This window comes from Manis javanica, chromosome 1 (assembly GCF_040802235.1).
Source record: "Manis javanica isolate MJ-LG chromosome 1, MJ_LKY, whole genome shotgun sequence".
Classification (NCBI taxonomy): Eukaryota; Metazoa; Chordata; class Mammalia; order Pholidota; family Manidae; genus Manis; species Manis javanica.
In genome coordinates this window covers 26,621,564-26,646,503 of record NC_133156.1, presented here as the reverse complement: position 1 = coordinate 26,646,503, position 24,940 = coordinate 26,621,564, and the positions used below count along the sequence as shown (strand labels likewise).

Genomic DNA, 24,940 nt, shown 5'->3' with positions numbered 1-24,940 from the left:
ACACAGACCAGAATTTGGATGGTAGACAATTGTGCACTCTGGCTGGGTAAAATCAAGATCACCGAAGATGATGGAGGAAGGGGGTAAAGGAAGGTAGAGGAAGAGCTAATAGTTCAGAGAAGATAAAGGGAGGGAGGTAAAGCAGAGAGAACACAATTTAATGACAGGCAGCATTATGGAAACTCATTAAAGAAGACAAATGACAACCTATCAGGAGAGGAAAAGGTACAGGTTTATAATTCCTATATGTAAATGAATATGTAAAGTCCATTCATTTACATAAAATAAGTCTGAAATTCACTACAGCAAATGTTACTAGAAGTTATCTTGGATGGGTGCAGGATTACAGACAAAATTTCAATGTGCTTGCTTTTAAAATTTCGAATAGCACTAAAAGATATACAGGGAAAAGTAAGTTTCCCTCTATGCTGATCCCACCTTTTTTTTTTTTTGAGAGGGCATCTCTCATATTTATTGATCAAATGGTTGTTAACAGCAATAAAACTCTGTATAGGGGACTCAATGCACAATCATTAATCAACCCCAAGCCTAATTCTCAACAGTCTCCAATCTTCTGAAGCATAACGAACAAGTTCTTACATGGTAAACAAGTTCTTACATAGTGAATAAGTTCTTACATGGTGAACAGTGCAAGGGCAGACATATCACAGAAACTTTCGGTTTTGATCACGCATCATGGACTATAAACAATCAAGTCAGATATGATTATTCGTTTGATTTTTATACTTGATTTATATGTGAATCCCACATTTCTCCCTTATTATTATTATTATTATTTTAAATAAAATGCTGAAGTGGTAGGTAGATGCAAGATAAAGGTAGAAAACATAATTTAGTGCTGTAAGAGGGCAAATGTAGATGATCAGGCCTGTGCCTATAGACTAAGTATTAATCCAAGCTAGACAAGGGCAACAAAAACATCCACAGATGCAGAAGATTTCTCTCAAAACAAGGAGGGGTGAGGTTCTAAGCCTCACCTCTGATCCCACCTTTTAAACAAAAGATATATATTTTTTTTATTAAGGTATTATTGATATACACTCTTATGAAGGTTTCAATGAAAAACAATGTGGTTACTACATTTACTCATATTATCAAGTCCCCACCCATACCCCACTGCAGTCACTGTCCATCAGTGTAGTAAGAATTCACTATTTGCTCTCTCTGTGCTACACTGTCATCCCATGACCCCCAACACCATGTGGACTAAACATAATACCCCTCAATCCACTTCTCCCTCCCTCCCCACCCATCCTCCCTCCCCCATCCCTTTTAGTAACCACTAGTCCCTTCTTGGAGTCTGTGAGTCTGCTGCTGTTTTGTTACTTCAGTTTTGCTTCGTTGTTATACTCCACAAATGAGGGAAATCATTTGGCACTTGTCTTTCTCTGCCTCGCTTATTTCACTGAGCATAATATCCTCCAGCTCCATCCATGTTGTTACAAATGATAGGATTTGTTTCTTTCTTATGGCTGAATAGTATTCCATTGTGTATATGTACCACTTCTTTATCCATTCATCTACTGATGGACACTTAGGTTGCTTCGATATCTTGACTATTGTAAATAGTGCTGTGATAAACATAGGGGTGCATATGTCTTTTTCAAACTGGGCTCCTTCATTCTTAGGGTAAATTCCTAGGAGTGGAATTCCTGGGTCAAATGGTATTTCTACTTGTAGTTTTTTGAGGAACCCCCCTCCGTATTGCTTTCCACAATGGTTGAACTAGCTTACATTCCCACCAGCAGTGTAGGAGGGTTCCCCTTTCTCCACATCCTCACCAGCATTTGTTGTTCTTAGCCTTTTCGATGCTGGCCATCCTAACTGGTCTGAGGTGATATCTCATTGTGATTTTAATTTCCATTTCCCTGATGATTAGTAATGTGGAGCATCTTTTCATGTGTCTGTTGTCCATCTGAATTTCTTTAGAGAATTGTCTCTTCATATCCTTTGCCCATTTTTTATTCAACTTATTTGCTTTTTGGGTATTGAGGTGTGTGAATTCTTTATATATTCTGGATGTTAACCCCTTCTCGGATATGTCATTTATAAATATATTCTCTCACACTGTAGGATGCCTTTTTGTTCTGCTGATAGCATCCTTTGCTGTACAGAAGCTTTTTAGCTTGATGTAGTCCCATGTGTTTATTTTGCTTTTGTTTCCCTCGCTCGAGGAGGTGCATTCAGGAAGAAGTTGCTCATGTTTATATTCAGGAGATTTTTGCCTATGTTTTCTTCTAAGAGTTTTATGGTTTCATGACTTACATTCAGGTCTTTGATCCATTTCGAGTTTACTTTTGTGTATGGGTTAGACAATAATCCAGTTTCATTCTCTTACATGTAGCTGTCTAGTTTTGCCAACACAAGCTGTTGAAGAGGCTGTTATTTCCCCATTGTATGTCCATAGCTCCTTTATCATATATTAATTGACCATATATGCTTTGGTTTATATCTGGGTTCTCTAGTCTGTTCCATTGGTCTATTATTCTGTGCTTGTGCAAGTACCAAATTGTCTTGATTACTGTGGTTTTGTAGTAGAGCTTGAAGTTGGGAAGTGTAATCCTCCCAGCTTTATTCTTCTTTCTCGAGATTCCTTTGGCTATTTGAGGTCTTTTGTGGTTCCATATGAATTTTAGAAAGATTTGCTCTAGTTCATTGAAGAATGCTGTAGGTATTTTGATAGGAATTGCATTGAATCTATAGATTGCTTTAGGAAGGATGGCCGTTTTGACAATATTAATTCTTCCTATCCATGAGCATGGCATGTGTTTCCATTTATTGGTATCTTCTTTAATTTCTTTAATGAGTGTCTTGTAGTTTTCAGAGTATAGGGCTTTCACTTCCTTGATTAGGTTTATTCCTAGGTATTTTATTCTTTTTCATGCAATTGTGAATGGAATTGTTTTCCTGATTTCTCTTTCTACTAGTTCATTGTTAGTGTATAGGAATGCAACAGATTTCTGTGTATTAATTTTATATCCTGCAACTTTGCTGAATTCAGATATTATATCTAGTAGTTTTGGAGTGGATTCTTTAGGGCTTTTTATATACAATATCATGTTATCTGCAGTAACAGTTGAACTTCCTTACCAATCTGGATGCCCTTTATTTCTTTGCATTGTCTAATTACTGTGGCAAGGAGCTCCAGAACTATATTGAATAAAAGTGGAGAGAGTGGGCATCCCTCTCTTGTTCCCAATTTTAAAGGTAAGGCTTTCAGTTTCTGGCTGTTAAGTGTGATATTGGCTGTGGGTTTCTCATATATGGCCTTTATTATGTTGAGGTACTTGCCCTCTATACCCATTTTGTTGAGAGTTTTTGTCATGAATGGATGTTGAACATTGTCAAGTGCCTTTTCAGCATCTATTGTGATTATCATGTTGATGGATTTTCTAATGTTGTACCATCCTTGCATCCCAGGAATAAATCTTACTTGATCATGTTGGATGATTATCTTTTTGATATATTTTTTAATTCAGTTTGCTAATATTTTGTTGAGTATTTTTGCATCTATGTTCATCAGGGATATTGGTCTGTAATTTTCTTTTTTTGTGGTGTCTTTGCCTGGTTTTGGTATTAGAGTGATGCTGGCCTCATAGAATGAGTTTGGAAGTATTCTCTCCTCTTCTACTTTTTGGAAAACTTTAAGGAGGATGGGTATTAGGTCTTCACTAAATGTTTGCTAAAATTCAGCGGTGAAGCCATCTGGTCCAGGATTCTGTTCTTAGGCAGTTTTTTTATTACCAGTTCAATTTCGTTGCTGGTGATTGGCCTGTTCAGATTTTCTGTTTCTTTCTGGGTCAGCCTTGGAAGGTTGTATTTTTCTAGAAAGTTGTCCATTACTTCTAGGTTATCCAGTTTGTTAACATATAATTTTTCATAGTATTCTCTCATAATTCTTTGTATTTCTGTGGTGTCTATAGTGACTTTTCCTTTCTCATTTATGATTCTGTTTATGTGTGTAGACTGTCTTTTTTTTTGATAAGTCTGGCTAGGGTTTTATCTATTCTTTTTATTTTCTTGAACCAGCTCTTGCTTTCATTAATTCTTTCTATTGTTTTATTCTTCTCGATTTTATTTATTTCTGCTCTAATCTTTATTATTAGATTATGTGCCTCCTTCTACTGACTTTGGGCCTCATTTATTCTTCTTTTTCTAGTTTTGTTAATTGTGAGTTTAGATTGTTCATATGGGATTGTTCTTCTTTCCTGAGGTAGGCCTGCATTGCAATGTAGTTTTCTCTTAGCACAGCCTTGACTGCATCCCACAGATTTTGTGGTGTTGAATTATTGTTGTCATTTGTCTCCATATATTGCTTGATCTCTATTTTTATTTGGTCATTGACCCATTGGTTATTTAGGAGCATGTTATGAAGCCCCCATGTGTTTGTGGGATTTTTTGTTTTCTTTGCATAATTTATTTCTAGTGTTATACCTTTGTGGTCTGAGATACTGGTTGGTAAAATTTCAATCTTTTTGAATTTACCGAAGATCTTTTTGTGGCCTAGTATATGATCCATTCTTGAAAATGTTCCATGTGCACTTGAGAAGAATGTGTATCCTGCTGCTTTTGTATGTAGAGTTCTTTAGATGTCTGTTAGGTCCATCTGTTCTAATGTGTTGTTCAGTGCCTCTGTCTCCTTACTTATTTTCTGTTTGGTTGATCTGTCCTTTGGAGTGAATGGAGTGTTGAAGTCTCCTAGAATGAATGCATTGCATTCTATTTCCCTTTTTAATTCTGTTAGTATTTGTTTCACATATGTAGTTGCTCCTGTGTTGGGTGCACAGATATTTATAATGGTTATATCTTCTTGTTGGATTGACCCCTTTACCATTATGTAATGTTCTTATTTGTTTCTTGTGACTTTCTTTGTTTTATCCTTTGTTTTGTTTGATACAAGTACTGCTACTCCTGCGTTTTTCTCCCTATTGGTTGCATGAAATATCTTTTTCCATCCCTTCACTTTCAGTCTTTGTATGTCTTTGGATTTGAAGTGAGTCTCTTGTAGGCAGCATATAGACTGGTCTCATTTTTTTATCCATTCAGTGACTCTATGTCTTTTGATTGGTGCATTCAGTCCATTTACATTTAGAGTGATTATTGGTAAGTATGTACTTATTGCCATTGCAGGCTTTAGATTCATAGTTACCAAAGGTTCAAGGTTAACTTCCTTACTATCTAAGAGTCTAACTTAACTCACTTAGTATGCTATTACAAACACAATCTAAAGGTTCTTTTTTTTTTCTGCTCCTATTTCTTCCTCCTCCATTCTTTATATTTTAGGTATCATATTCTGTACTCTTTGTCTATCGCTTGACTGACTTTGGGGGTAGTTGATTTAATTTTTCATTTGCTTAGTAATTAACTGTTCTACTTCCTTTATTGTGGTTTTATTACCCTTGGTGACAGCTATTAAACGTTAGAAAAACTTCCATCTATAGCGGTCCCTCCAAAATACACTGTAGCGGTGGTTTGTGGGAGGAAAATTCTCTCAGCTATTGTTTATCTGGAAATTGTTTCATCCTTCCTTCAAATTTAAAAGATAATCTTGCCGGATTAAGTATTCTTGGTTCGAGGCCCTTCTGCTTCATTGCATTAAATACATCATGCCACTCCCTTCTGGCCTGTAAGGTGTCTGCTGAAAAGTCTGATGGGCTTTCCTTTGTATGTGATCTTATTTCTCTCTCAAGCTGCTTTTAATAGTCTGTCTTTATCCTTGATCTTTTCCATTTTAATAATTATATTTCTTGGTGTTGTCTTCCTTGGGTCCCTTGTGTTGGGAGATCTGTGCACCTCCATGGCGTGAGAGACTATCTCCTTTCCCAGATTGGGGGCAATTCAGCAATTACCTCCTCAAAGACACTTTCTATCCCTCTTTCTCTGTCTTCTTCTTCTGGTACTCCTATAATATGAATATTGTTCTGTTCATATTGATCACACAATTTTCTCAATATTCTTTCATTCTTAGAGATCCTTTTTTCTGTCTGTGCCTCAGCTTCTTTGTATTCCTCTTCTCTAATTTCTATTTCATTTGTCATCTCCTCCACCCTATCTAGTCTGTTTTTTAACCTTCCATTGTATGTTTCATTTCTGATACTGAGTTCTGTAATGATTGGATCTCTGACCAGAATTCATCCCTAAGTTCTTGAATATTTTTCTGTATCTCTGTGAGCATGTCTATGAATTTTATTTTGAAATCTCAGGAAGATTCATGAGTTCAGTTTCATTTGATTCTTTGCCTGGTGTATTTATAATTCTGCTTAGGACAAGATTCCTTTGATGCTTCATATTTGTATGTGGCGCCCTCTGGTGGCCAGAAGCTCTACTCTCTGAAGCTGCTCAGCCCCTGGAGCAATGCTGGTGGTCGCAGGGGAGCAGCTTTGGTGCCCTGTTCCATGAGCTCTGTTCTTTTCTCCAGGTGTATGCAGTCTGGCACAGGCTTCGTTCCTGTTGCTTTTTCAGGATTAGTTGTATCAATTGTATTTTCATATTATATGTGGTTTTAGGAGGAGGCTTCTGTCTCACCTCTCATGCTGCCATCTTTAATCCTTTTAAAACAAAAGATATATTATATACAGTTTTGTACCCTGCTTTGCTCACTTCACAAAATTTCCTAGAGATTATTCTTTACTAATACATAGCAATCCCCTTCATTTTTTTTAGTACTATGTAGTGTTACATTATTCAGTTGTATCATAATTTATTTAATTATTGCAGAAGCCATTGGTTGGCTAATCCAACTTTCATTCCCAATCTTTTTACCCTTGCAACTGTAGAGGCTGGACCCCTAAATACTTGCTTTCCCATCCTCCCTTGCAGCCACATATGCCCATATGATATGGCTCTGGCCAATGAGTCAGAAACAGAAGTCAGCTAGGAGGCTCTGGGAAACCTCTTGTATTCCTCCAAAGAAACATACAAGTCCTTTCCTTTCCTGCCTAGAATACTGATGTAGTATCTAGAGTGCAAGTGCACTATCTTGCAACCATGAAAGAAATGTCAAGAGAAGCACACAGATGCTAATTCTATGTGCTCAGTGAAACTATGCCCCCTGTAGCTTGCCTCCAGACTTGTTATGTGAGAAGTGTAAGCCCCTTTTTATTTCAGTTACTGCTTTAAGACTTCCTGTTATTTGTCCCTGATGCATTCTTGATACAGACCCTCACTGATGGACATATAGGTTGCTTCCAGTCTTTTAAATGCTAATAATGATGATGGAATGTCAATTTACATACTACCATCTTTCCTTAAAATTTAAGTAAATCTTAAATCTTTAATAAATTCCTAGATGTGTAATTGTTATTTTCAATTTTGATATAGCCACACTGCCTTCAAATAAATTGTGTCCACTACATTTTCACATCTCCAGATCCATGTGTGCTACTATAGCTCCAGAGGGTTTCAGCTGCAGGCAAGTTCACTCTGGAATTGGTGAGACCAAATAATGACAATGTAACATTGGGGCTAAAAGGTCTTATACCAAGCTTTATTCTTGTGGTGGCACTTCGAGTGCTAGAATCACATCTGTATCCAGCAAGTCCACAATTCACAATTTGCCTCCACCTCTTCTTCTGTACAGAGTACTCGGCATAGGTCTTTCTATAGCAACACAGACAATAATGGTCATTGCCAACACATGTGTAAGCATGTGCCTATGCATTAGGCCCATTACCTCATTGTACATGCACTGTGGGCAAGTAGATTATGGCCAGGTGAGCATTCTGGCCATGGAACTTCCATTCTCCCTACAGTCCACCCTTCCAGGATTCTCACCTCACAGTCTATGTGCCCTCAATCTTCCATGACGGTCCCTGTGCAAGGAAGTTGGAACCTTGTAACCAGATTCTACAACACTAATAGAGGCTACAACAACATACACATAACAACAAAAATTATAATAATAATAGTCATCTTCAGGCCTGAGGAGATGATTGCCATCACATAGTCATTTCCAACTGTATTCAAACCAGTTCCACTCAGTTGAAATCTTGACTCACACTTTCCAAAGGAGACCAATAGCAGAACTGATAGAGAGCTCTGTGCTCACCCAGCAAGCAGACATTTTTGCTAGGGTGTGTGCCCAATCCATGAAGACATTAGAGGAGATTAACCTTATAGGTGATAAGACACATGTTTTAATGACACCAACACAGGCAAATCTTGTCCATCAGGTAAGATGCATGCAAGAGAGTGGTCCTGTGATAGCACCATGGCAGGAAGGGGGGGCCACTCTGCTGTTACTCCAGAAATACAAAGGAGGCCTGCTTCCAGATCTTGCACCCAAAGTGCCAGGAGAGCCAGCCATCGCTGATCTATCTGTTGAAATGTCCACTGAATGGAGTGTCCAGGGTTTATTGTGATTCGTGCTGGCAGCAAGATAGTATCCTGGTGGTCAAACCCCAGCTTCAATGATTCCTCCTTGGTTTGTACTTGCAGTTGTAGAGGGGAGGCAGCAAAGTGTGCCAGCATGTCTATGGGCTCAATGCCCCTTCTGGGGCTTCTCATTCAAACTTTGTAGCATTGTTCATTGGTGGACTCACCATTCGCATAGACTACTGGTGTCTGACTTTAGGCCAGATTGTAACAAACCATTGTATCTCTCTATTGTGCCTGCCCCAGTAGGGTTATATGGTACATGAACCTTCCAGTTTATCCCTAAGTGCTGCACCTGCTTCTTGTAGTGCATGTCCAGTAAAGTGGGTACCTTGACCACTTTCAATTACCTGTGCTTGGCGATAGGCCATAAAGAGATGCTCTAGGCTTCTTTTGTTTGTTGACTGGTCTGCGCAACACACAGGAAAAGCAACCAGAAGTCCAGTAGCATGTCCACACCAGTCATGACATATCAATACTCTTATGATATGGACAGAGGACCAATACAGTCTATCTGCCACCTGACAAGGTGCAAGATCTGGAAGCAGGCCTCCTTTGTATTTCTGGAGTAACAGCATCCCAAGATGCTGTGGGATTCAGTGTAAGTCCCTTTTAAAGCATACAATGCACTCCTGCCAGGTTCTGCCGACTTCTTCAAAGGTCAAAGGCGTGTCCCACCGATGGGCTACAGCTCAAATTGTCTTCTGTCCAAAATGCAACAAACGCTGATGTAACCACTGGGCCACATCAGAGGCAGGCTTTCCTTCTAACCAGTGTATCTGGGCCAATTCATCTGTTTCATCAATTCCTGGGGATGCCAGTGGCAAATGGCCAGTCACATGACATACTGTAACTGTTTTAGTCTGATCAGAGGCCAATAAGTCTTGCCACAACTCTTGCCCCCAAAGGGGTCAGTGACCAACCAGCTGGCATGGTACCATGTCGGTAGCCACACAGTCAAGCCTCAATAGACAGCCCAGCTGTCAGTACAAACAGCTAGTAGAGAGGGCTCCTGAGTGATCAAGGGTCATACTGCCCACAACTCTGCCCATTGACTTGTCTTCCCCTCACCATCTTCCATCCATATTGTCTCAGTCTTAGGATGGAAAGCTATGGCCCTCCATTTTGGGGGCTGCCCATGGCTGGAGCCATCTGTGTACCATACATCTTTGGGCATAGGGACTTTTCCCTCCAGATAAGCATTCTCTGCTACTAATGGCTCTAAAGCAAATTCTTCCTGCTTTTCACTGGTATATGTCACTGGCCCCAGTAAACATTGGAGTTCTCCACTCAAGGGACTTGTAGGAGGGTGCCCACCTGGCCAGTGAAAATGTCCATGCCACACCACTCCACGGCTTTTGGGTCCAATCTTGTACCCACCCCACAATGGGATAGGTGGTTATTACCTTTATTGGGGCCATTCTGGTGGTAGGCTCCATGGCCAGCAAGGTGTGGTACATGGCAACCAATTGTTTCTCTATTAAGGTGTACTATACCTCTGCTCTTTTCCAGAGTTGTGACCAGAATCCAATAAGTTGGCAAGTTCATTCAAGCTGTTGCCAGAGACCTCAGTCATAACTGTCTTCAGTTACATGGACATCTAGCTCACAGGGCTTTGATGGGTCTATCACACTCAAGGCCTGCATGGCCTTGACCACCTGTTTTGCAATGGTAAAAGCAGATGTACATGTTTCATCCCAGTCCCACCTAATGCCCTTTCATACCAAACTGTATAAGGGCTTCAGAATTTGTGCCGAGTGGGATAAACACTCTCCAGTAGCCTAAAAGACCCAAAACTCTTGCAATAGTGCCACAGTTATAGGGGTAGGAAAGGCCTGGACTTTATCTATGACTGCTTCTGGGAAAACTTTGGTCTTACTCAGCCAGACAACCCCCAAGAATGTAACTGAGAAACCAGGTCCCTGGACCTTGGTGCTATTCATGGCCCATCCTTTCTCCTGTAGATGTTGCAGTAGTCTAGGTGTAAGCATGAAATCATCAATATAATTGTACAGCTGCACCATTGGTGGTTTCTCCCATGCTGCCAAGTCCTGGGCTATGAGTCCGAGATGGATACTGAGACTGTGGGGGTACCCCTAGGGAAGGACTGTGTAAGTCCATCACCCCACATGAAAGCACATGAAGGCACATGAAGGCACATCTTCCCCACATGAAGGCAATTTGTTCCTGACTTTCCTGTGCTATTTCTATAGAGAAGAAGGCATTAGCAAGATCCACAATATAATGATATGTCCCTAGTTCATATCTGAGGGGGTCCATGAGGGCTGCAATAGAGGAGACAGCAGCAGCATGCAGAGGAGGTATGACTTTATTCAGTTTTCTGTAATCCATGGTCATAATGCCAGGAGCCATCTGGCCCTTTTACTGGCCGCACCAGGGAATTAAAAGGGCTATGGATGGGCTTTATAATACCCACCTTCTCCTGTTCCTGGAGGGTTTCTCTCACTTCTTTATGCCCTCCAGGAAATTTGTATTGCTTGGTATTAGTCACCTGCCAAGGACAGGCAAAGATATGGGTAGGTGCTTAGCATGTTCCCTCAGAAATTCCTTCAGCACATGTATCCTCAGTCTGAACTCACCTGAAGTGCTCTATAACCAAAGGCCCTGCAGGATATCTATCCCAAAAATATATTAAGGAATGAAAGAGATAGACACAGCATACTCCTTTGGGAGTGGACACCCTATTCCCAATGAGATTCAGGCTTGTTTCACTCTGATAGCCATATCCCCATATCCATCCATTATAGCACAAGTCCTGGGAAACTGCTCAGGGTTGCTGTAAATCAGTGAGCATTTGGTTCCTGTGTATACCAGAACCAGGACACATTGTACATTCATGGGGACAAATGAATTGATATTTCAACATGTGGCCTCTGGTCCCCACCTCGTCCGTCAAGGTGGGTGCCTCGACCCTCCCCTCAGTTAAACCATATCACCCAACTGGCTTCTCGCAACTGTCCAGGTGAGGTCAGCTCACTCTCCAGAAGGAAGTCTTGTAGACACACAGGCTGACTCCTGTCTTTGTTTCCAGCTTCCATTTCTTTATCCTCAGTGGCTGAAACCACTGCTCCAGTCTCAGTTGTTGCCACAGCTCCAATAAGATTCTATTTGACTTGCTCTTCAATTTCTCTCTGCCTGCCCCTGGCCTATTAAATCAACTCACATCTGGGTCCTCGTGACCTTCACATGGCCCTTTAAGCCCTTCCTCTCAGTAGTGAACTGTACCCTCTTCTTTGCCCGCATTGCTTCAGCCTCCCCCAAATCTGTCACAGTATGGGTAACTGCATTTATGGGCTACCCTAAGTGAGGGGCAAGGATGGCCACTAAGGGCCCAATGGGGGACAGGGGAGCCATCTGCAGTACCATATTCCTCATCTGTGGTAAACTGCTCCTCATCTGAGCTATGATTTCCTGGGTTATAAATGGTATTTTTCATGCCCAATTCCTGTAACATCTGTTGGAGCTTGGCATACATCTGCCACCTAGCAGGGGAAGATGGTAAGTCACCCTGATTGGGCAATGCAGTGTGAAGGGCAGCCATAAACCATTCAAGAAGTGAATGATTGCCTGAGGTCTGATGTGCATTCTGCAGTTGCTGCTTCAAGAAAGGATGAGTTGTCATGGAAGCCAGATTTCCCATGTCTGATCCAGACAGGAAGATACTGTCCACCCCTACATCTCAAAGGTGCAGAAGCCAGGCTGATATAGACTCCAAGGTTTTCTGCTGAAACCAGAAGCCTAAATCCACCAGTTCCACCTGTGTATAGGAGCAGAACATGGAGTGGTCCACAATCTGAGGTGGCTGCACCTCTCCCGGAGGAACCTACTATTTCTGCATCTTTATTTTCTTGACTACAACCGGGTGGGATTTCAATAGAGGAGGAGTTGGCACCTCCAGTACCATCTCCCCCTTTTCATTCTCTCTCTGTGTATGCTCTTCTGGGGCTGAGAGAAGCTCTCTCGCTGCTCCGCAGAGTGCTCAAACACTACGTTCTTTACCTTCACCACAGCACCTTGCAGAAATGCTATCCCTCTTACCTCCTCCGCAGCACCTCACAGCTTGCTTTCTCATGCTGCCTTGTGCTTCTTGCAGGAGTTCGTCCTTGTCCTTCATGGTCTTTACCTTTTCCATAGAGCCTCACAGCTCATGTTCTCATGCTGCCACTTCTTGTGTTTCTCACAGGAGTACATCCTCTCATCTGTAGCTCTTATTTTAACACTGTGAGAAATAGCCAACCCATGGCTTCTGCCATCTCATGGATGCTCTGTTTCTCCAAGGATCTCCCAATCTTGTGGAGGGCTGCTGTCACTGCCTCAGGCATCACCTTCACCTCTCAGCTGGGGAGGGGCCCACTCCTCTAGGAAAAAATTCACCTTGGTCCACATGCCCATTGTGATGCTGGGGTTCTTGTTTGTGGAGTCAAAGAATAAACTTAGGAAACACTCAAGGTAGGAGAGACAGGGAGAGGCTTTTATTTAGAAATAAAGTGAGAGGACAGAACTCCTGGCTCACACCAGAGAACCTGTAGTTTTTCATTGTCTAGGGGTTTATAGGCAGTTGGGAATGTGATAAAGGGCTTAGGGGTGTGGACTTGTTAAGTGGTCCCAGAATATTTAAGATTAACTTAACACAAGAAATTTACTGCTCTGATTTTTTCCTGAGATACCAGTGTTTTGTTCTGGGAGCTTATCAAACAAGACTGCCTGCCCAGCATCCAAGGTGAGCTGAAGTATTGTCTGTTTGCCAAAGAGTAAGTTAAAAATCTTACTTCTTATCTTCCTAGGTATTAAAATGCAATCTTATTTTTAAGATGAAATACTTCCTGCCTTTTACTATATTGTTTACGGCTGGACTTGCTTGCCATTATTAATTGCCTGATTGCAAATCACTTCATCAGATCTGAAGGAGGAAAGACAGCACATAGGCCTGGGCCATTTAGCACACTAAAGTGAATCTTACACATGATTACAAGTGATTAGCATAATAAAAACATGTGCTACTTTTCTTTATCTGGGGAATATTAACTGATCTCACTGAAGAATGACTCTTGAGCTTAATGTTTAACACAGAGTTTGGTAGGGGGTTTCCTTGCATGTAGTTACATTGCTCTGTCTGTAAATATCCTACCTTGCTTTTTCTGGAGGCCGTCACCCTACTCTGACCACACCCATGGTCCCTGTCTCAATTGGTCCACATGCCCAAATATCTCCTCCTCCATAGCAGTTCCTGCAGAATTTCCCAACCCATAAGGGCAGCCCACTGAAGCACCCCTCCCATGAGGGAAACTTATTTCATTTTTTTTTTCAGGCTGCAGTGAATCCTGCCAAGTATGCCAAAATGTAGCACCAGAGGTTTTCAGCTCCAGGCAAGTTCACTCTGTATTTGGTGAGACCAAATAATGACAATGTAATGTTCTTTGTTACATAGTAATCTTGTACCAAGCTTTATTCTCATGGTGACAGGTTGAGGGCTGGAATCACATCTGCATCCAGCAAGTCCACAATTCACAATACACCACTGACTCTACCTCCATGCAGAGCACTGGGCAGAGGTCTTTCTATAGCAATACAGACAATAATGGCTCATTGCCAACACATGTACAAGCATGCACCTATGCAGTAGGCCAATTATCTCATTGTACCTGCACAAGTGGGCAAGTAGATAAGGGACAGGTAAACATCCTGGCTGTGGAAACTTCTGTTCTCCCTAAGCTACCCTCACCCATTCCAATTTTTATTTCCTTTTTTCTACTTTTCTTGAAAATGTATCAAGTAAAGAATCACAGGGAAAAATATTTTTAAAAAGCAGAGTTCAGGAATTCTGAGTTCCAGATGCCCAGCAGTCTCCTTACTAGCCTTGTAAACTTGAATAAGTCATTTCATCACTAAGCCAGTGGGCCTGGGAAATGGCTAACAGTGTTGTTATGAGGATAGGAATGTACAGACTGTGGTTATGTGTAGTGGGTTTGCAGGCAGTGGTTGTACCTTTTTCCTGATATACCCTACCTCCTGGACTCCACCTACCAGAGTGACCCTGTGGCAGAAGCTAGAGTTAAGCTTGCAAAGACCTTTGCAGTTACTGCCTGGGCTTTCTCAATACCAAGTATCTGTTTTCTGTGTTACATAACACAGGTATGCGCTAGCTACCTCACTGCTTTTCCCACCAAGAAACCCTTATCTGAGGATCTAAGGTTTTGAGCTGAAATGGCTCTCAGAAAAGCCCAGGCAAAAGAGAAGGGCTGCCGAGCTGAAGGAGCTTGGGCTGCAGGCCTGGGAGAGGCAGCATGGCTTCAGGCAGAGTTTCAAACTGGCTGAATCTGGCCTACATACATATTATAATTCAGCTCCTAATGTGTTCAAAATGTTTTTTGATTAGTTGACAACATTTAAGAACACTGAGAGTGGTTGCACAACATTGTGACTATACTTAAGGCCACTGAATTGTACACTTAAAAATGGTCAGAATGTTAAATTTTATGCTCTGTGTATTTTATCACAGCTAAAATAACAAATCTGTTTGTAGATGGACATGTAAAATTAGTTACTTTTTTATTACAAGACTAAGCACTTAGAAAAATTCCAAATAAAGTTAAAAAAAGAATTACAGTCCTCTTAGAAAGAATATTTTTATTGTATTTTAAAAAGTGAGAGCAAAAAATGTTTATACCATTAATAAAATGTTTAAAACAAGAACAATGAGAGATATTACATGTTGACCCATATTTTGAATGTGTGCTGAAAAAATGGAAGACCTGGAAGCGTATCTGTAACTGGCAGGATAGGCTGGGTAATGCTGTAGTAACAAAAATCCCCAAATCTAAACAGCTTAAAACCACAAGATTTATTTCTTACTAATGTTGTATACCCATCACAGTTTGGGCAGGTAGGAGAGGCTTTGTGCAAATTGTTTTTGCTCAGGGACCCAGGTTGAGGGAGAGTCCCCATATATATAGGACAACACAATATGGAGTGAGGATGGGGAAGAGGGCATCAGCAAGCAATCACCACCTCCTTAGACTTCTTTGCCTGGAAGAGATATGTGTCACTTCTTGCTCACATTGTTTTGGCCAAAGTGATCATGCCTAACTTTAAAGATAGCAGAAAAGTATAATTCTGCCAGGCACCTGAAAGGAGAAGAAACAGCAATGTCAGTAAACAACACAACCAACTGCCAAGGACTCTTTAGACAAGGCATGAACTCTCTGGGCCACCACAGTCCCCAGCACTCCTTAGTGCCTCCCAGCACTGCAGACAAAGTTCAGAGGACCTCCGCCATGTTGTCCTCTTGTTCCCTTATTCTCTGCCACAGTACTCTAGGCTTTAGGGATTCAAAGCTGTGTTTAATGAGATAATCTAGACAAGCCTGTGTTCAATTCCTGGCTGTTTTGGGCTATTAGACTCTCTGAACCTCAGTTTCTTTCTCTGTAAAATAAAGATAATAATTAGACCTATCTCATACTGCTATTGTGAGAGGTAAGACAACACTCATAAAATATTCATTCAGTGCTTGGTACATAATAAGCACTCAGTAGCCACTCTCAGGGTTATGACAACTTACTTTAAAATTAATAATATATGAAAAATTTAATGTAAAAAATTTAAAAACAATACCGATAAAGTGAAAGTCTTCTTCAAACCCTTATATCATCTTCCTAAGAGGTAGTAACTATCATCAGACTGTTGTACATCTTTCATACCTTGTTCTATGGTTTTACAAATACTGAGAAACATATATGCATATATAGTTGTTGATGTCTTTTTAAACATAGCTGACATGCTGCACATAATTTGCAAGGTGCTCTTTTTAATTAACTACATGCTCTGGAGAATTATGTTATATGGGTATAATATATAACATGTATGTTATAATATATAAACATGTATGGGTAAAAAAACATGTAATATGTATTTTTTAGATGTATGAATACATACACACACATATATATATATAAACTAGCTCGATTTTCAAAAATGCTGTATAAAATTCTCTAGTTGGATATATTATGGTAAATTTAGATATTTTCTTATTGGTAGATGTTTGGATTATTTTTCAATATTAAAACAATGCTATAATGAACATCTTTGCTCTTTGTATATATTTGGGAGTGTTTCTTCAGTGTGGATATTAAAAAATGGAATTTCTGGGGTATAGGGTGTTTTTAAATTTTAATAGATGCTTTCAGACTTCCCTCAGAATGCCTACACTAATTTGTGGTGTTTATGGGCAGTTTATGAGAATAACTATTTTTCCACATGTTTGCCAGCATTTGATATTAGCAAATAATTGTTTTACACAATTTGAGGAATAAATAAGTATTTAACTTCCTTTTGCCTTGTTTTTCCCATTTGTTAAAATGGGCCATTTGAGGGTTTGATGATTTTAGTGTTCCTTTCTTCCTTAAGGAGTTTTGGGTTTAGATTGATATTAACCCAATTTTGAATACTAGTTCTGTCACTTCCAAACTATAAGACCTTGGGTCAGTCATTTAACCTTCGAGCCATAGCCTCTACTTTGGTAAAATTGAGTTAATACTTCACAGAGTTTTTGTGATGAGTAATTGAAAAACTGTGACAGCACCATGGCTATCACACAGTAGGTACTTGATATATACTATGTTATTTGGACTTCAAGTTTTGTCCTTCTTTGAAACCACAGGAGATAGGGACTCTTAGATATGCATATAGTACCAGAGTGTGTGACAAAGAGCCTTTTGCAAAGACCTTTGGTTGCAGACTTACCTGGATTTGCCACGGCTTCCAGAACTCTCAAATCACCTGTAGCTGCTTAGCAGCCTCACTGGGTAGCATGCCTGAGAGAATGAAAGAAAATCCAAGCCATTCAGGGTGTCCAGAGGAGGCCATACCCTTTTCCCTACCTTGGGGCTGTATCTTCCTTCCCTGGACAGTACTGACAAGTGGGTAAAAGAGAGTCCTAGTTTTCAGCCCTAGCAGTGTGACTTTGGATAAGTGGCTTTACCTCTCTGAACCTGTTTCTGAGATATCAGAAATATGGTTGTTGTGAACATTAAATAAGATAATTTTCACAGAGAACATTAGCAAGGTGCCTGTCTCATGGTCAGCACTCCACAAAGTTTGAGGAGGTGATATGATTACAGTCAGTACCAAAGGAAGGAGAAATCCAATTAAGCATGCATTTCTAAGCCAGTAAAGGGGATCTTTGGACTTTTACATGATTTTTATATGGTAAGGAGCAAAAGGAAAAAGGTTAGCAGTCAGGGAGGGAGACCAATCAAAACTTTGATGCCTCATTTTCAAAACCCCTCACATAGCTAAAGGGTAATATAGTATTTCATCCTGTTTGTTTTAAAGATCAAAGGTTCCATACTTATAATATCTCATATCACTATTAAAATTTATACTTAATATTGAATTTCTTTTGAAAAATAATATATGTACATGTTATAAAATAATAAAATAATATATGTGCATGTCATAAAAAGAATACATTGAATGAATGAAAACTAAGCCTTTCTCCTATCCTGGACCAAGTGTACCTTCCTGTTGGCAGTCATTAACAGTTTCTTGTGATTCCTTCCAGACATAATCTGTGCACGTACAGCAAAACTGTACAGGAATGTGAATAGATAACTACAGTAATACAGTGTATCTTAATAGAAATAATCTTCCCATGGTATCCCTCCTTCTATTTTACTCTTCCCATCATCTTGCACTTTGCTTTCTTCATTTATGGGTATCTCTTGGAAATCACTCTATAACTGCACACAGAGATGGGCCTCATTTTCTCTATGGTTGGATGACCGTCCACTGTTAAGAGTGCACTGTACTGTAGAATTGCATCTAAGCGTCCCGTATAGCTTCACATTTGGGTTGTTTCCTTTTCTCTTTCTACTACAAGTTAGGGCTGTAATGAAAATTATTATACTAGGTCTTTGTTCACAGGTGAAAGTTTAAGAGTTAAAGATATATGCAGACACAGATTTTTAATCACTTTTCATAAACTATTAGCAATGCTTGGGAAACACTGATCCAGATGCTATTCTTTGGATCATTCCTTACCTAATATTTCCCACCACTATCCTATTCTCCCTATCAAACTGTATTTTCTGGAGTCTTGCCCATGTTTCTTCCCACCCTGATTCTCAGAGCTATGGAAGAATTAGGAAGAGAGGGGTGTAGTAGTGTTCTAGAGGGGTCTGCAGATTTTGCTTGGCAGTGGAGAGAAAGACTAGCAGGAGGCTGGGGATTCTCTGTTAGGTGAGGAGGAGAACTGGACCGGGCTTTCTCATCCATGGGACCGCTGACCGTTTGGACAGATAATCCATCACGGGCAGCTCTCTTCTGCATTTCTGACCTCCATCTGCTAGATGCCAGTAGCCCCTCCACCCAGTTGTGACAAGGCTGTTAGAAAAAGCATAAAACCTAAATGTGATTTATTCCCACCAGGGGTGGGAATTGGTAAGGGCCTGGCTATACCTGTTTGAGTTTTTTTTTAAACCTACCAATGAAATTAAGACAAATAAGAGAAGGCCCAATGTGGATATAATTGGCTTAGGCTACTTCCGGGAGAGAATGTGAACCCTGTAGTGTAAGAAAAATTTTAGCCGAAATAAGCAGGCGAAGAGAGGCAACAAAGGGCCAGGTAGTTTATTTGAGTGCAACTCCCGGGTGATGTTCCGCGTCTGGGTATTACAGGCTGGGGAAGTCACACCCGGTCAGGGAGGTGGGGGCTTATAAGGGGTTAGGAGGGGGAGGAGTGGGCAATCTATCCTAGGGGGCGTGGAGAGGTATGATTGGCTAAAGGTGACATAATAGACAACTAGAAACTTTTTTTCCTTCCAAGAGGGAGGAGGCTTACATCCGGGTCTTAGTTGGCACATCAGAAGGATGGAATTCAGGAAGAGCTGTTCCCTTTCCATATAAGGCAGGGACCTTGGGGTCTGGTCTGTTCTCCCCCTGTGGCATCTCTGTTCTGTTTGCATGTCCTTGTTTTTCCTTCCTCCAGCCTAATATGTAGTACTCAGCCAATGAGGAACCAGGGGAGGGACTCCTGTACTAGGGAATAAATTACTTGGCACCAACAGGTGTGCTTGCCCACCAGACACAGGATCTTGCAAGACCGTCATTAAAGCCTCGCTCCGCTGTTCTCTTTGTCTCCTGTCCACTTAATTGAGTTTGGACCAGTGAGTGTTTTCATGTCTTCTGGGATCAAAATCTCCTGCCTCCATTGCCTTGAAAACCAGATGCTCTAGACAATTCATTGGTGGTAAATTACTCAGTGAGTATTTACTAAGCATCCAGCATCTGGGACATGAGAGTTTTGAGACCTGAGTGAGAAAACTATCACAGGATGCCAACCTGCCTGCCCCTGTGGAAGACAGCAACAGCCACCTGGGCTCCTGTCCACACTTTACCAGTGGTAATCCATTCCCCTTCCTTCCTTTCTTCTTACCGCCCTTTATACAACACAGTAAATGAATGCAGTCTCACCGTACAAAATAATACATTATCCTCATCACTCCCAACCTAGGGGATTCCTTATGGGGAATAACTATTGTTTTAAATTTAGAACTCTTCCTATGCACTTACATAGTTATTTTCGCATACCGAAATCAGGAGTTTGTTCTTTGTTTCAACATAAACTCTTGGTTTTAACATAAACGGCATTCACTGTTATTTTGTTGAACTTGAGTTTTTAACAATTAACATTTCAATTAAATGAAGACTTTGTCCACATCTGTTAATTCTACCTTATTCTTTTTTAAATTGCTGTAAAATACTCTATATTATATGCATATCTCCACTTAGTTTGCCAATTGATGAGCAATTACATGTTCAGCTTTTAATTATTTTAACAAAGCTTACAATGTTTTGTTAAAAAAAGCAGCCTCTTCGCTAAAAAAATGTGGTTATCAACTAAGAAACGGTATTGTTTTGAGGGAAATACAAAATAACACTGCTAATATCCTTACGAAAAGAAGTGTATCACTTAAAATTCCTCCAAATGTGACTAAGAATAGCCATGACTATTATCACAGGCCACCTGGCTTAAACTGACAATCTGCTTCATTAGCATTTCAATTTGGAGAGTCTTCTTGTAAAATACAAACTTCTTAGACCCTTTAAGAAACCTTCCAGGGTCTCTCCAATGCCTCCCAGACAAACTTCAAATTTCTCAGCAAGACTAAAGAGATCCTGTAGGTTCCTTATTCCAGAAAACCTTTAGCGGCTTCTCTTCTCTGGGCCGAGCTCCCCCCCAGGTTGCACTATGCCCCCAAAACCCTGTTCCCGGGTTTTGGGACTTCCTGGCCCAGGGCTGCTTCCGCATCTGTGTCGACTGGGTGATGGATGGCGAGCAGGGATAGCGTCTTGATTATTTCTGACCCCAGCTCCTGGAGCTCAATATTTGCTGAGTGAGCGAGGCCGATGCTGGAATTGGTAGGGGGTGGTGGGGGGGCAGAGGGATGCTCGTATTACGCTCCCGGGGACGCCTGAGTCGCCATCCTGGGGCCAGGCGAGGGGAGACGCACCCAGGTCCCACCAGGCTGCTGTCGGCTCCCCTTCTCACCTTCCCTAAAAGAGAAGCTCCCGTGTGCTTCATTACCTAATTTCCCTGCAAAACTTAACGGGAGACCCTACCGCAGGGCCGCATGCCTGGAATGAGAACGGACCGAGGCATGTCTACGTATTTCCCTATAAAATGCTCATGGTGACCAACAGAGGGCCCAACAAAACACCGAGAGACGTGGACAGGACCGGGCTGTAGCGCCACTTAGCTTCGAAGGGTTTCAGGAAATCTTTGGGGTGTCCATATAGGAATTTGACAAATTATCTTTTAAAGGTGAGGACTCCTCACACCCACAGCAATTAGAAAACTGAATGACAATGATGGTGACGCATAGGGTGTTGCGTTAAGGCCCAAGCTGATCGGAGAATTACAATGGACACCTCGGCAACAATAGGGAACACGTCTGTGAACACCATGGGGCCAACCCGCAGCAGCATTTGCCAAGGAAAGCAGAGCAGAAATGTGTGTTCTCAAACTCCACAGCAGTTTTCACGCATGACGTTTTCACAAGATCTTAGGTAGACACCGGGAGCTAGTTTTGGCTTTCCCTTAACGGTTGTCCAACAATAGTGCTGACTAATGATGAGAGCCAGCAAGTGCCCTTGGGCGGCCGCGTGTAAATAAAAAAAGTTGTTATAAGAAGAAAAAAGAACGGGAAACTTCACCACTTGGCTCCCCGGGTGCCGAAATGTGCGGAAAAGGCGGGAGAGGGACCTCAGAGACGGGACCCAACAAGAGAAAGAAATGAGATAGAAGCGCGGCATAGGAATGCCTCAGAACCTCCCCAGAGGGCCGGCGGCCCTGGGGCTCAGTCTCCTTGGTGCAGTCCAACCCCAGTGTCAATCAGCAACTTCTAGCGTTGCGATTGGCTGGGAACTCCCTTGGTCTCCCTGGTGCCCACCTCCTAGTTGCTTGGGGTTTACTTCCCCAAAGTACACGGGCCCCACCTTGTGGAGCAACCGCTCCTGCATGGCAGACGGATCTCCGCCCAGGGGAAGACGTTTCAACGAATGGGTGCGGCCCCATGCACTTACTGGCAGCCGTGGGTATCGGTCAAAGAACTTCCCACCCTCCTTCCCACCGTACCTTTAGGTAATTGGCCTCTCTCTGTGCCATCCGTTACTAGGGAAACGAGATCCTCAGAGTCTCATAGGTAAGAGTCAAAGCCAATCAAGAGCCACGCCTTCATCCTGAGTCAGTACCCAATTGCTGCTCCAGGAGCCTGGAGGACGCCGTCGGGATTGGTCACCAGCCGCCCGACCTGGCCGCAACAAGTTAGGCTGAATCGCTGTTATATAGACCGGCGACCGAGCACGCGTGTGTGCGGACGCAGCTGCGTGAAGGGCAATTTGTGTGTGCTGTGCTCTGGAGCGAAGCTTGTGCCCTTCCCGCTCAGCCGCTCAGGTACGCCGGGGTGTGGGCGGGGCTGGGCGCCTCAAGGGATGGAGACGAGCTGGACGGTTGTGAGAGGGACCAGTCCGAGCGGCGGCCGCGCCAGGCGGCCCCCCCACCCCTAAACCTTAACGGTCCGGCGCGCGCGCTGAGCGCACGGGCGCGCGGAGCGTCCAGCTCCCGCCCCCTCTCCCCCTCGGCTCCCACCGGCCGACGCGCGTGTCCGTGTCCGCGCCCGCCGCATGCGCGTGCCTTGCCCAACGGCCGCGCGGCGTTGGAGCGACCTGCGGCCGCCGCCCGGGGCACAGGGCCATCTGTGGGCCTGGGCCCTGCGCGGCCAGCCTTTCCCGCCAGCCCCTCCACTCGCCAGTCGGGTCTTTATCCACTCTTGGGATGGGGTTCCGGCTTGGCCCGGGCCAAAGGCATTTATTTAGGGGAGAGGGCGTCACGAAAGTGCGGTAATAATTCTTGGGCAGGGGAACCAGAAGTGACACTTGGTTTTCCAGGGTGTGAACGGGGAGCCGCGGGTCTATGGATAACGAGTAATGATGATTAGTTTTTTTCCTGAGGTTTCACTTGTGTGCCAGGCCTGTGTTGAGCAACTTGTGGGCCTCTCATGTGCACCCCCAACGACTCGGTGAGGTAGGTTCTGTGATTTTCCTCGCTTTACAGTGGACTCGGAGGCCCAGAGGTGGAGCGACATGGTCAAAGGCACGCAGACGGTAAGGGGCAGGTATTTGTGTGAACCCAGGCCGTCTGACTTGAGTGCGCGAGCCCATTTTATTTTCTGCTGCAGGCCCTGTGCGCCTCCAGAGCACCTCTGCCCCTAGGGCGCTCGTCCCTGGGGACCGCGTCAGCCTTCAAAGGCCAGCTGCCGTGAAGACGGCAGCGGCATTTGTCCTTGAGCCAGTCGGGCGTCTAGAGAGACGAGGGTTAGGAGTGGGATTATGACAAAGGAAAAGAAAGGATTTGGGCTTCTTTTCTACGTGTATTGATACATGTAGTTGATGAATGTGGTGCACTAAAAATACTTCTGGGAAAGGTATAGATAAAATGAATAAGTGCAAATGGACACGAAGTGTCCTTAGATGAAACTCATAGCACGAGGATGGGAAATTCCCGCCAGCAGGAAGTTAGGCTCTGATATTCGACCTTGAACCTTTTTTTTTTTAATCGGAGCGGACTTAAAAAGACCTTCCAAAAGATAGTTTAACTTCCTCGTTTTGTAGTTGAAGAAAATGAGGTGCGGAGCGATGACTTCACGTTTCACTATCGTGTGTAGGTTAAAATTAGAAATCGTAATAGGAAGGTGCTCAGTTACAAGTTACAGTCTACTTTTGACCTCTTTATTTGTAGCTTACTAGGTGAATTGCGGGTGATTGAGATGTGTTGGAAATATTTCACCCTTAGTGGCAGTTGGGATCTTTTGTGGATGGAAAAGCCTGTTTACATTCAGTTCATTTGTTTTTTTTCTGTTAACGCTCCTGTGCATATGCAACATAGGAGACACCTCCAAAGACAAGTATGTGTTTTAGACTTTTTAAAAGCCAGTGTAGTCATTAACGAAATAATAAATGTTCTTGTGTTGCAGCCCAAATCATCACATCACAAATGTCTACTGGAGATAAAACTACAATAAAAGTTTTGGGACTAGTTCATTGGAATGGCTTTCAACTTTTTTTTTAAAGACGCATCTTTTGTTTGGGCACTTTCAAGGATTTTTTTTGAGGTCGGAGCACATACAGCATTGTAAGAAGTTTAGAAACTATGAGGAACCTTTTGCAAGTGTTTCCATTTACCTTGTGCTTTCCATGTTTCTTAACCGAAAGTAATAGTAGGTAAAAGGATCGAAATGTTGAATGGACAACTTCTTTCCTATCGACACATTCTTGCCTTTTTGATGTTGCCAAGAATAACAGATTGCTTTAGAGTATAACATTGTTTTTCTTGGAACTTGCCTATGTAGCAATTCCAGTTACCTGCATTTAGACGGGGCAGAGCTGTTGAATTAGCATTTTAAGTTACCAAATGTTAAAACACTAATGACCTACATTTAAACCGTTGTTTGATTCCAGCTAATTTTATTACTGCTTGATGTAGAAGATATCAGAATGAAATTACTTTATCTATTCACTGAGGGATAATTTTGTTAGTTTCTCCTTCTGCTGTTTAACAAAATACTGTTTCTGATCTGCAGCCATTGGTTAACAGTTGTTGGACAGGAATAGGAAAACTGATATTTCACAAATTGGTTGCCCAGCTGATCCTCTTGTGCATTCTTTTATCAAGAACAAATGAATTGAAGCAAATTGTGATAATACAGACTTCTGTGCTTTCTTGTTTCCCAGCCAAGTCAGAGTTTTTATTTTTGTTGCTAAACCCTTTCACTCTAAGCTTTTGTACTTCTAACTAGTAGAAAAGTAGGCAGTTCTTTGTTCTTTATTTAACTCATTTTCAATTTGCTGTTCTCAGCTGGTAGTCTGCTAAGGGAACATCAGATTCCGTAATGTTTGTTGGTGACCTACTTTGTAGCAGTTAACTTGTAATTTACATTTTTAAAAACTTGTTTTAGAAGTTGCACATAAA

At 42.1% G+C, this 24,940-nt stretch overlaps 1 protein-coding gene and 1 long non-coding RNA gene across 5 annotated transcripts in view; one reads left to right on the top strand and one right to left on the bottom strand.

Annotated features, from left to right (window-relative positions):
- Positions 1 to 15,065: 15,065 nt before the first annotated feature.
- On the bottom strand, positions 15,066 to 22,187 carry LOC140848143 (uncharacterized). The gene is made up of 3 exons (XR_012128688.1): positions 22,049 to 22,187; positions 17,155 to 17,225; positions 15,066 to 15,539 (listed from the first exon to the last, which is right to left on the bottom strand). It is a non-coding gene; the product is annotated as an uncharacterized lncRNA (long non-coding RNA).
- A 35-nt stretch (positions 22,188 to 22,222) lies between these two features.
- G3BP1 (G3BP stress granule assembly factor 1) overlaps positions 22,223 to 24,940 on the top strand; it is a 43,901-nt gene continuing 41,183 nt past the window's right edge. The window contains exon 1 of one of the 4 annotated variants that reach the window (XM_073230390.1): positions 22,223 to 22,366. Coding sequence is in view for 1 of the 4 variants with exons in the window: in XM_073230386.1 (XP_073086487.1) it covers positions 23,056 to 23,076 (21 nt within the window). In the remaining 3 variants the exon portion in view is untranslated. Of the gene's footprint in view, positions 22,367 to 23,033; positions 23,077 to 24,940 lie in introns of those variants that run through there. The other 3 variants (XM_073230388.1, XM_073230392.1, XM_073230386.1) reach the window with 3 other exon arrangements.